This window comes from Diabrotica undecimpunctata, chromosome 3 (assembly GCF_040954645.1).
Source record: "Diabrotica undecimpunctata isolate CICGRU chromosome 3, icDiaUnde3, whole genome shotgun sequence".
NCBI classification, from domain to species: domain Eukaryota; kingdom Metazoa; phylum Arthropoda; class Insecta; order Coleoptera; family Chrysomelidae; genus Diabrotica; species Diabrotica undecimpunctata.
The window spans coordinates 169486678-169500206 of NC_092805.1; the positions used below are offsets into that span (position 1 = coordinate 169486678).

At 34.7% G+C, this 13529-nt stretch overlaps 1 protein-coding gene across 19 annotated transcripts in view; it reads left to right on the forward strand.

Annotated features, from left to right (window-relative positions):
- Positions 1-13529, forward strand: part of LOC140437792 (uncharacterized) — a 102785-nt gene that overhangs the window by 63665 nt on the left and 25591 nt on the right. For all 19 annotated transcript variants that reach the window (XM_072527518.1, XM_072527531.1, XM_072527524.1 and 16 more), the window contains 4 exons: positions 3662-3841; positions 5205-5348; positions 8722-8898; positions 12302-12463. In XM_072527518.1, coding sequence (XP_072383619.1) covers positions 3662-3841; positions 5205-5348; positions 8722-8898; positions 12302-12463 — 663 coding nt within the window. The remainder of the gene's footprint in view (positions 1-3661; positions 3842-5204; positions 5349-8721; positions 8899-12301; positions 12464-13529) is intronic.

Sequence of the window (13529 nt, forward strand, 5' to 3'; positions counted from 1 at the left end):
TAAGTAAACTTGTTAATGACAACGGAGAGGTAATCGTGGACAATGAGAGTATTAATAATACCTGGAAAAATTACATACGAAATTTATTTTTTGATGAGAAGGAGAACCAGTCCCCAATACCCACGGAAACAGGACCACCTGTACTAGTGGCAGAAATAAAAGCAGCCATAATATCACTAAAAGAAGGGAGAGCTCCAGGACCAGTCGGAGTACAGTCTGAATTTCTTAAACTTCTTGATGATGAATCTTTAAGAATAATATGTCAAATCTTCAATAATATCTATGACACTAAACACATACACTAAAACTTTTTCTTAAAATTATACATCGCAGAATATACAAGCTACGCGAAAAGAGAATCCAAGCCACACAGTCTAGATTTATGAGAGGCGTAGATACGAGAGATGCACTGTTTAGTCTACAGATATTATTCCAAAGATGCAGAGGTACGACTTGCGATATCTACACCTGCTTTGTGGACTACTAAAAAGCATTTGACATAGTTCAACACCGAAAAATGATGAATGTTCTAACAAAAGCCGACACTGAACCGCCTAATCCCGAAGAGTCAGGAGCTTAAAGCGGGGGCTCTCTCCCACAAAGAGAGAGTACAGACGGAAAGATGCGAACAAAAACCCAAATATATGATAAAGACAGGCGTATAATACAAAAATTTATACTGAAACTCATCAGCCACAAGAAGAACAAAAACAAAAAAACATATTCTGCGAGGCGTTAGACAAGGATTTATACTTTCACCTATGTTATTCAACCTATATTCAGAAATATTTCGTGAAGCCTTGGAAAATTGCTAACGTGGAATCCTTTTAAATGGAGAACGCCTAAACTACATCCTCTATACGGATGACTCCGTTATTTTTGCAGACAGTTTAAACAGTTTATTGTGATGGGTAGCTCTTTCGGGGCGACAGACTCAGTAAAACACAGGTTGAAATAAAAAAATATTTCTATTATTTTAGCATATATACAATAAATAAAATAAAATGAATTCTACGCCGTATATACAATAAATAAAAATGAAAATGAATTCTACGTCTCCGTCTGGGTCCCGCGATGAATGAACTCCCCGGCGAACGTCTATAAAAGAAAAGAAATTAATTATTACTAATAAAGAAATGAAATAGGTGAAGTCGATCATACGCAGACTTATGCTCGCTTCCGCTTCAATTCAGCGGGAGTTCCGAACGCACTCGCAAATAAAATATTCGGCTGTGCAGACCCACGGTAATGTTCAATACACAATACCGATGGGTTCCGCTTGGTTAAGGACAGAGTACGATCCTCAATACGGAAATCTCTCTATCCGGGTTGGCTCGCAGGTTCACTACACCGGCGAGTCAGGGAGCCTAGAGCGCTAGCTACAAGACTGTCTAATTCCGCTACTCACACGCCTTAAATAGCCGTTCCGAACCCCACTTCGTCGTCTCGTTGTAGAAGTGGATGCGCAAATATTGACACTCCCACGGTTTGAACTGTTAAACGATCAGAACATCGTTACATTATAACAACTAATAAACAAAGTAAATGAAGTAAGTAAAAAAATTGGATTACAAGTAAACCTATCAAAAACTAAATTTGTGGTCATCAGCAAAAATAAAATTAGAGACGTCCAACTGCTTATCAAGAATACACCAGTGGACCGAGTAAAACAGTTTACCTATCTTGGACCAATAGTAAACGAACAATAGGATCGCTCACAAGAAGTAAAATGTAGAATAGAGAAGGCTAGGAGTGCATTCAACAATGTGGTCAAGCTCTTTAAAAGTCACAACCTTAATCTGTAGATAAAAGTAAGCCTCTTACGATATTATACTACGAAGTTGAATCCTGGACACTCACTGAAGTGATGGAGAAAAAACTTGAAGCCTTCGAGATGTGGCTATACAGAAGAATCCTAAGGATATCATGGACGGACAAGATAACCAACGAGGCTGTACTACGAAAAATAGGGAAAGACAGAAAAGTGATGTCTACGATTAAAAGGAGAAAGTTAGAATATCTCGGACGCATAATGAGAAACGGCACTAAATACAGATTACTGAGGAAATGATTCCCCACAACCACAACTAATCTAATTGATGGATTCGACCGTTACTTGATAGAAATTCATTTTATGTAACAATAAAACACTGAAAACTTTGTTTTCAAAACTTCAACAAAATTTATTTTAAATTCTTATCACTACAGCTGTTTCGGCTAATTGCCTTTCTCAAGTGATCTGTTTTTGGCATGGGTTTACACTTTATAGTCTCTAATGAAATATGTTGAGGAGAGGAGAACTGTTTGTCTCAAGCTGGTCATTCAGAATTATATCTGTGTTTTTTAATTTGTTGATTTCCATAGATCTAGCTATCTTTGTTAGAATCTATGGAAATCAACAAATTAAAAAACACAGATATAATTTATAATAAATAATACCATTAAATATCATTAAAACAATCGGAGGTATATACAAGGAAAACCAAATGCAGGATAGAACAGATGGAGAAATATGTATAAGTAGATGGCAGAGAGACTCCTTAGAGACGCCTACAATAGTTTCACCTTCAACCAGAAAGAGGCCTTCTCCAAGAGCCACAACCTCTTTTGGTATAAAAGTAAGAATGCTGCGATGCTACGTCTTTTCTACCCTTTTTTATGGTGTCGAATCGTAGAGCTTGAATGAAGATATATCCAAAAGATTGGCAGCATTTGAGATGTGGCTATAACGGAGAATACTTAAGATCCCATAGACTAACCGAGTCACAAATGAGGAGGTCCTCAGAAGAATGAAGAAGAGCCGAGAAGTATTGAACGCCATCCTGCAAGAAGAACTATTTGGAAAGCGAGGTTCAGGAAGAAGAAAAACATTCTGGTTAAAGAACCTCAGAACCTGGTTTAACAAAATATCTATGCAGCTTTGTTGCGCTTTTCCAGATAAGATAAAAATAGCCATGATAGTCGCCAAGATTCGTCATAGATGGGCACATTAACAAGAAGAAGAAGAAGAATCATTATTACAGAGAATACTTGAAAATACCAACTGGCGAGCATTAAGAATCAACATAAGCATAATACACTAGGCTGCAATGATTATGGTATGTATGATACGTGCTTCCGATCAATTAGGACAGAAGTCTCGAGAAATCCACTACTAAATGTGAGAATGCAAGGGAAAAGATCTATTAAAAGACCAAAAAAGAGATGGAAGAACGAAGTAGATAAGGATGCGAAAATTGGAGGATGCTCATTGTAGAAGCTTACTGAAGAAGGAACTGAAGGGCCATTGGATGGAAAAAAACACAATGAGGGGTCGAAAAAAAAGGAAAAGTAACGAAATCAGAATAGCATGCAATCAGAGAGGGGAAGCGAATTTTATCGTGATGAATTGGAACTCAAGCAAAACTTTTAAACTAGTCTTATTTTCTAAATAACATGAATTATAAAATATTTCTACATAAATAACGTATCCCAAGAAAAGGAACAAACATTTGTGGTAATCTAAAAATATTGAATGGTATACTCGTAGCTGCAATTATCGAAAGGAGTGTTTTCAACATTGTTTGGTCAAATTGTAAAATAATTATACGACATTGCATCTTAGATAGTACCACACTATTTAAAGGCTAAATTTTTAATTATAAATGTTACTTTTTTCCAGATTCTATATACGGATCGTACTTTAGTGTTAAGCAGGACAATTATAAAGTTACTATAACCGTAGATGCTCTAATTCCTTCCAGTATTTATGAAAAGATATCTATAATTCCCCTAGCTCTTGAAGCTACATCATCAGGAACACAGAATGTTGGAAAAACTGTCGTAAATGTCAATATAAACTGTAAGTATTTGCCATAAATGCATATGTTTTGTATTCATGAAGATTTTCTTTAACCTCTATGTGTTTTTAATAAAAAGGCTGTAATTGTTTAACCTCGTTGAGTAATCTCTTGCACTAGTTCAGTCATTGGGTGCAATTTGTGACTGTTATAATAAAAAGTTAAAAAGACACGGTATAAAATATGGAACACAAGTATACATCAGATCTAATAAAACGGAAAGTACCTATTTTCATACACAAAACGAAGTCATTTCTGTACATTGCAATTTTTGTTAACCGCTTAACGCACAGATTTATTTGCAAAAATACGTCAAAAAATTATCTATTTATTTTATTACAGTAAAATAAACTACCAACAAGTCTATTGTCACTAAGTATAATCTAAAGAAAAAAATGCATCAGAAAAATATAAAATAACAAATACCCTAATGAGCTCACCCGAATTAACTCGGGCATAATCATTTTACATAAAAAAATACTACAATTGTTACATAACTTACAAATGTTACTGGGCTATAAACTGTGCCAAATAAAAAATTATTACAAGTAAAGAATTATCTTTTTAAATAAAAATATTCATAAAGATTAACCTTTCCTAAAAACAAAACAAGCTAATGTCACAAAAATATGAATCTAGCTATCATATGTCAACATTGAATTTTTGAATTTTATAACAGAGAACAATTTTTTTTTACAACACTGAAACCAATTTCAATACTCTGGTACACGGCACAAATCTCTTAGATACTTAACAAAATAGTGGTTACTCTTTTTAAATCTGCCATATTACAGAGAGTAAATTTCCACTAATTTCAACAAATTCGCCGGTTTTGACCAGCTTAACTGCCACACGTCTGTTCAACACCGACTTAGTTGCAAACTTGCCTTCCCTCGATCTCTAACGCAGATCGCAATTTCAGCTCGGTTTTAGAATCGTAGAACCAAGACGCAATATGTTAAGTATTTAAAAGGAAATACATACATTCGGACCAGGGACGTCTTTAGAAATTTTTAAACCAAGAAATTTATTATGTTACAGATTTAGACTTTAGGTGTAAATACAAATAGGGTCCAATGGGCCCGTTTTGCCTCTTTACGTGACAAAATTCTTTCGACACAATAATTTCAAAAACGATAATGAACATTTTGAATAGCTCATGACTATTTTGAAGAAAACATACTTCTAAACAAACTCAGTGATGCATAAAATTCAATAAAAATTTGTTTATCAGTTTATGATAAAGGGTTGCCCGGATAAGGGTTGAGCAAACTAATTTACAATACAATGCCATACAATTCCCAAAAGATACTTATACTTTATAAAACATTTTAACAAATTTTTAATAGTTTTTTCATTTTTCAGATAATAAAGGTTCCGTTAAATTCAGTTCGTCCCTTTATAACGGAAATTACACTGTTAAAGAAGGAGAAGCTACCGCATTTACTGATACGATTACATTAAATACTGACCAAGATGCAGATCAAATATTGGTTGAGATAGTCAACGGTAAGGCATTATGAAGATAAAAATATTAATTTAAAGCTTAAAATCTTAAGCTTTAAAAGCTTACATCTTCCAATTCTTTCACCCTTTCCAGAATTCTGAAACACTTTAACAGCTTGTACAGGTTTAGAAAATGGATATCATATATTTTTTAAATCTCTTAGTAGCCTCCAAAAAGTTTTTAGCCGCCTCCATTCTAGTACCTTGTAGTAACGCAGAATGTGGTTGACGAATGTTGGATGTCCAGAGAAATAAGGTGAAAAAGTATTCTCTTAGGGACCCTGACTCGTTCAGGTATCTGAAATTTTTTTAAGTTTTATTGATCTCGATAACCAAAACACTTGTTTCATGCGAGATGCCTGTTCAAAAAGATTTCTGCGGATGAGCGGTCGAACCATCTCCTCAGGTCTTTCAGCTACGAGTTCTGGCGTCTTCCTACTGATCTTTTGCCCTATACTTTTCCTTCCAGTTTAACTTGAAGTAATTCGTATCTTTTGCCTCTCAATACATGACCCAAGTATTGCATTTTTCTCTCTTTGATTATTCTTAGTAATTATTTTTGTTTACACATGCGACGAAGTACCTCAACATTAGTAATTGTCCATTGTCCAACTTTCACAGCCATACACTAAGACAGAAAAAACGTAACATCTGATCATTCGGATTCTAAGCTGCAGACTACGGTCTGATCTTGTAAAAAATGTTTTCTTGCTCATGAATGCTTTTCTTGCTTGTTCGATTCTTGATAGGATTTCTTTTTTTGGATTACACTGACTATTGATATTTGCTCCCAAATATTTTATGGAATTTACCTGTTCTATTATTTGACCCTTGCGTTTATTAGTGTCTTTGAAAATATTAAAGTTTTAGTTTTGGAACCGTTTAGATATAAACCGAACATTTCGCTGTGTTAACCTACCACATTTATTATATTTCGTGGTTCTTGTACGTTCCTTGATATTAAGACGGTATCATCAGCATATCTGATGTTGTCTATTTCTAATTTGTTGCTTAGAAAACTAAAAAACCTAAGAATTCTTAATTTTCAACAAATGTTAATGTTTTTATTTACAAAGCTCAACAGGCCTTGTAAGCTTAGGGTTAAAATTAAATTAATATAATATTTATTACAAAACTTATTTTACGTTGGGTGACTGCTTGTCTAATCATGCTCCTTCCCTACTAAATGGAACTACTGTTCTTGTCCAGTCATCCCTATTTGTGGCTCTTTCTTCCCAACCATCAATTCTCTCCTGTGTGATATCTTCCTCTACGCTATTAAATCATTTTTGTCTGAGTCGTACTTTCCTTCTATTTGTGATTGGACCCCGTTTTAGGATCATCCTTGGCATTCTTTTCTTTTCCATTTTCATCACGTGCCCCATCCATTTTACTCTCTGTGTTTTTATAAAGCCAAAAATGCTTTGTTCGTTATACAGCTCCTTTAGCTCTCTGTTTGTTCGCCAAACCCAACGTTCCACTGTGTTTTTGCCTCCATATATAGCTCTGAGCATTCTCCTTTCCCATCTTTGTATTTGATTTTTTCTTTGTCCATACTTTACTACTATACGTAACCTTGAGCCTTCTTACCGTTTTACATACTCTTAACTATATTTTTCTTGATTCATATTTGGATTTTATCTGTGGTCATCTAAACGTTTGGGTTATCGATACCCATAAAACTCAAAAAATGGTCAGGTAGCTATAAGCTATACCTATAACCTACACCTATATTATAACTGGGTCAAAATCAAGGGAATGCCAATTTCTCTAGACTATGTCTATTTCAGATTGTCTGCTGTAAAATGACATAAAATGGACCTATTAATGGATTCATTTAGGGACCTGAGATAGGGTCACATTTTTTGATAAGTGCTAGGTGTTTGACAGAGTAAGACTCAAAGTTGTGATCCATCTTCTGTATAATAGAGAAGTTCCTTTAAATATTATAAAAACTATCGAAAATATCTACCAAAACAACAAAATGGAAGTCAGAATAGATGGAGAACTTACAGAATCTACAGAAATAGGCAGCGGACTAAGACAAGGGGATTCATTAAGCCCCATGCTCTTCAATTTTATCATGGATGAAATCATAAAAAGTGTTAATAAAGGAAGAGGATACAGAATGGAAAACAAAGAAATAAAAATACTCTGTTATGCAGACGACGCTATATTGATAGCCCAAGATGAAGATAGTCTGCAAAGACTGGTCCACATAAGAGCAAAAGAATTTAATATGACAATCTCATCTCCGAAAACTAAAACAATAGTAGTCAGAAAAGAACCAACCAGATGTAAAATAGAAATTCATGGCATCAGTATCAGTATTAAACAAGTAATGGAAATAAAATACCTGGGAATTACACTGTCTAGCTATGGAGACCCGGACAAAGAAGTGGGAGATCATGTACAAAAAGCAAATAGACTGGATGGATGCCTTAATAACACTATATGGCGAAACAGACACATTAACACCGAGATGAAGTCAAGAATTTATAAAGCCAGTGTAAGATCAATAATAACATATGCCTCAGAAACAAAACCCGACACAACCACAATGCAAAGGCTACTGGAAACGGCAGAGATGAGAGTACTGAGAAGAATTTCAGGAAATACGCTGAGAGATCAAAAGAGAAGTAAAGACATTAGAAGAAAATGTAATATGCAGTGTATAAATGAATGGATACAAAATAGAAAAAAAGAATGGAATAACTACATAAGCATTGGTCGTCAAAATAGCAAGAGATAAATCACCAATCGGCAGAATCAGTATCTATCCACCAAAAGATCGAGTAACAACCTTCCATAGATGTATTAATGCGCCAATGAACAAGCAGAATTGCTTATAAAGAGGAAGAAGAAGAAAAAGAAATCGAAACGAAAAAATTATAGAAAAAAACCATATTTCGTGTTGTTTTTTTTTATTTATAATTTGCAAACTGTTGATTGGTAAAGAACGTTTAAAAGGAGATTATGTTATTAAATTTTACTCGGTCTTGTCAGACCATCATCAGTAAACATAGTTAGGAATTGAAAGATGTAATAACCTTTTGATTGACTTTTAAATGTCTACGATTGAAGCGAAATGAAGTCGATGTTAAAAATTTAACTTTAACGAAACATATTGAACCTTACTGGAAATGGGCACTACATTACTACATATGAGTCTTAAGAAAGACACTAGCTAACCAATTTATTAATTTTACAAGATTTTTATTGTATATTAATAAAAATTTCGTTATATATCTAATTAAGCTTGTATTTTTTTTACGAATTTTGCTTCATCGATAATGAAAGATTTTTCTTAAACCTTTATACAATATTCTCTTTGTTAAAGATTTTGTTTGTTTGTTATTTTCTTTTAATTTTTTAGACTACAAGAAATATTTTGATGCTTCATACGTCCAATCCGAAGTCAAAATAACTAAAAAAGCCGATATACCAATAGCTGACCTTAAGGAAACTGCAACGATATCTATACAATTGAAAGCAACGATCAAGAATTCCAAAGTCGAGGACAACACTGTAATAAACTTATTGATCATAACCGGTAAGTTATCTTAATAAAAATTTATTAACTCCTACATTCTTCTAGCACAAAATGTGCTAGGTTATATGTAATCACGGTATGCGCATAAGTTAGGGATATTGCCAATATAATGGTAGTGGTACTTCATTTGGCATCAATTATTTGTAAATAAACAATTAAAAATGATTATAGTTTTTAAAAAACATGAAAATTTGAGACTTTATAAAGAGAATCAGATTAACAAAAAAAATATTCCAAGTATTGTAACGGGTAGCTCTTTCGAAGCGACAGACTCAGTAAAACACAGGTTGAAATAAAAATAAATTTAATAGTTTCAACGTATATACAAAAATAGAAAATAAAATGTATTCTATGTCCCTGTCTGGATCCCGCGAGAGTGAATTCCCCGGCGGACGCCTGTAAAAAAAATAATTATTACTAACAAAGAAATGGAATACGCGAATTCAATCGCACGCAGACTTGTACTTGCTTCCACTTCAATCCAGCGGAAGCGCCAAACGCACTCGCAATCGAAATATTCGGTTGTGCAGACCACGCTATACGTTCAGTGCACGATACCCACGGATTCTGCTTGATTGAGGACAGAGTATAATCCTCACTACGGAAGTCTCTCTGTCCGGGTCGGTTCGCAGATTCAATACACCAGCGAGCCAGGGAGTCTATAGCGTTAGCCACAAGACTCCTAATTCCGCCAATCGCTCGCCTTAAATAGCCGCTCCGAATCCCACCTCGTCGTCTGGTCGTGGAAATGGGTGCGCGATTATCGACACTCCCACGGTTAGAACTGTTGAACGTCCGGCACATCGTTACAGTATTAAAAAATTACCTGTACAGCCATTTGAAAATGATCTTTGTTCTTAAATGGGATAAACAAATATAATTGTTTAAAAACTACCTGACCGATTGTGCTCATCTTTCAAAAATGTAGTAACTACATAAAAACACACATTATGAAATGTGTTTTAAATGTTTTTATTGTTTATTTTAATAATTATAAGCAGCTGAAAAACATGCTTCGATAACCACTAGATAATACACCTTTTCTATTGACTTCCCCCAGATATTTCAGTTAAAAATAGCCCCCATTAATTTTTAAATTTTTCAAGCGATTTTTAGGCTTCGATTAATGGGGTAATAAACAAGAACTAACTCATAAATTTAATTTAATTTAATTATTTATTTCTTTGAATAAAAAAAAAACAAAAAACTAGTGTTATTAATTTGTTGATGTAGATAAGTGGCTTAAGGTTAAACACAGACAGTGCGGCGTGCGCCGCGTCGACGGCCGCGGCGGTGTTGAAAGCGGTCTCTCGTCTATGGTAGAGATAGTGCAAGCACTCCTGACCATGGCGCAGTAGACGAAATTTGGTTTAGTCCCCACTTCCATGCGAAACGCACTGTACTATGCAACGTCGAAGGTAGAACGTTTCAGTTTGGTTAGTATAATTCCACTTACAATAGAACCTTTCTGCCTTTACGTGAATTTGACTCCGCCTTCGCGCAGCTCCATGGTCAGGAGTGTTTGAACTATCTCTACTTATGTTGTGCAACACAGACGAGCCGTCGTTCGTCAGCTCGCCGCGTCGGCCGCCGCGCAGCCTGTGCTGAGTACCATGCGCCGTCGGCGGTTTTATGACTTCTGGCCTGGCGACACATCACACATCAGTAATAGATATCTCTGACTGTTTTGCAGCGGTTTTATTTGGTTGCTTTTGTGAGTGTTTTCCAAATTTTGTATATATTATGGAAGCTTATTTATTTTATAAAATGTATTTTTCCAATATTTTTTTTGTATTTAAAAAAATACAACAAACGGGAGAAACATTGTTAAAAATTAAATAGACAAAACACATAAATAATGCATACATAATAAAAATCTTGCTTTCTCTCATATGGGTGTTATTTCTTGAACATGGCTCTTTAATAATTTCTAATAGCTCTTGAAAAGATTGCTTAGACATTCGGATAAAATTAAAAAACTTTTCTGGGTCATCTTTAATTTCTTTAACTAACGTGTAAAACATTCCTTTATTTTTTCGTTCATTTACTATGGGATATATCCAATACCTGCGTTTCTTCTTCTTCTTTGATCTAATATGAAGTAAACTTACACTTATTAGGAAAAACAAATCGTCGTCACTTTCACTAGATGATTCTAGAGACATCATTATACCATTCTACGTCTAAAACTCGACTTAATTTGACAACACCGAATACAATGGCAAAACTACTGCCACTGTAAAACCGCCTAATGTGTTTTAAGCCGCGCGGCAGCCGACGAGGCGCCGACGCGGCGCAAACCGCCCTGTCTGTGTTTAACCTAATTGATTTATACAGTTGTAATATTGTTCATTTAATATTAAGCTATATCCCTAACATATAGCTCGCAGTTTATATACTGTCCGGTAAGATTTCCGTGATTAGTAAATTTAAACCTAACACTAAGATTAATATTATTACAAAATTAATACCAAACTCACCAGGCTTCCGGGTTGAACCGCGTCGATTTTCACTGCGCGAACTTTCGACATCTCGTCTGATGTCTTCTTCAAGGTTTCTGGGGACGCAGTCTCCTGAGTCCCCAGACACTATACTGTTTACTATTCACTAAATTGCTGCTGCTAGGGACGGCGGACGGTTTATTTATACCGTCGATGATGACGTGGCGTTTTAGTAGGGTAGGGCGAAGATTCCTGACGGCGGGATTTGGATTGGTAGATGGAGTGGGCGTAGAGGTTCGTTCTACCTAAAAATCTTTTGTAGAGGTCTCCATGTTGAAGGCAACCGCGTGCCGTCATGTTTTTTATTGAGACATTTCGGCTGTTTTCAAGCTCTATGGCTTCTCGGATAATTCTTGATTTATAGAAACCGATGGGGGCTATGGTTCTGGAGTTTTCAAAATCTATTTTTTGACCTGTATGACGATGGTGTTGATATAGAGCTGAAAATGTGTCGTAACTCCGTGTTATTCGTTTCAAATGTTACCTTTGACGAATCGGACATGACAACAGTTTTTGTTGGAGGGTAAATATTGTGGTTATTCTCTTCGATTTGAGAATTTTCATTAAGGTGTCAATGACACCTGTGACATAGGAAAGAAAAGCTTTCCTATGATGAAAATCTTATCTATTGGACCTGGATTAAGCAGGAGATTAACCATTTCAATTAAGTGAGAGTATAATTAAAAGAGTGTTTCATGAACACTGTCTTTAGCGTATTTTTTTTTTTGGTTTCATATTTGTATATTATATCTACTATATAATTTTTATTACTTATTTTGATGTGATTTTCGTCTTTAATTTTTTAATTTTAATTTACCAAGCATCTGTTTAAAAAATAAAAATATAAAATTCCTAACTACATTAAATTGACACGATATACATATTACACTTTTAATTTTCAGATGATACTCCGACACCAGATCAAGGAAAAATAAGTTTTGCCAGCATTGTAAATACTGGCGAGTATTCCGTACTAAATGGAATAGGAGAATTTAAAGAAGATAATGATATTAAACTTACTACAGATAGACAAAACGGTGAAATAGAAGTGAAATTCAGCGATGGTAAGTTTGGAGAAAATGCCTGTCGGAAAAATTAAAATTCCTAAAAAGTTTTTCTACAGTTCTTGCAGATTTCAAAGTTGCTTATTAATTTTCTCTATTTCTCTTTCCTAAATATTTTTTTATTATTTTTTTATAGTTAATACGCAGAAACCTTTTCAGTTTTGACATGAAGAATGGTCGATTCAATTTATATCAGTGAAGAAGTCTTATTATTTTATCTTCTTTTTACGTCTTTAAGAGAAAGGCAATTTAGGGATCGTTGAGTTAGAGTCTGAATCTTTTAAAATAAATAACGGGCTGCGCCAGGGAGACCCTTTCTCCTGTATACTGTTCAATCTGGCTATGGATAAAGTAATACATATGTCACAAATCACAACCATCGGTTTAATATATAATAAATCAGTGCAAATCCTTGCCTATGCTGATGATATCAATATTGGGAGAACGTAAAACGCTGTACGAGAGGCGCATCTAGCATTAAAAGGATCAGCTACAAAAATAGGTTTAATAATAAACATCAACAAATCAAGTATATAAAAATAAGCACGCAACCACAAATCCTACGACCACTTGTTTTAGAAAACGACGTCATCGAAGCATGAACGAATTTGTATACCTGGGAGCGCTCCTTAATACTGAAAATAATACTACCGCAGAATTTGCACCGCCAGCAGATGCTATTTTGGGCACAATCTCCTCCTTAAATCCTCAGTAATATCAATAAATACAAAATAACACTATACAAAACAATAATACGCCCAGTCGTAACATATGTTTAGAGACCTGGAATCTGTACAAAAAGTAATGAAAACATGTTAGGATGTTTCGAAAGACAAGTACTAAGGTAAATCTATAAAGCGGTAAATGACAATGAAGAAGAGGATACAACTTCGAACTTTATAGAATATACCGGGAACCTGATATCGTAAAACATATTAAGATAGGACGTCTGAGATGGATAGAGCATGTAATTCGGATGGAACAAAATGACCCAGCTAGAAAAAAGGATTTATGATATTTATGAGTCACAAGTTGATAATATTTACCGCAAAATTTCCTGCCATGT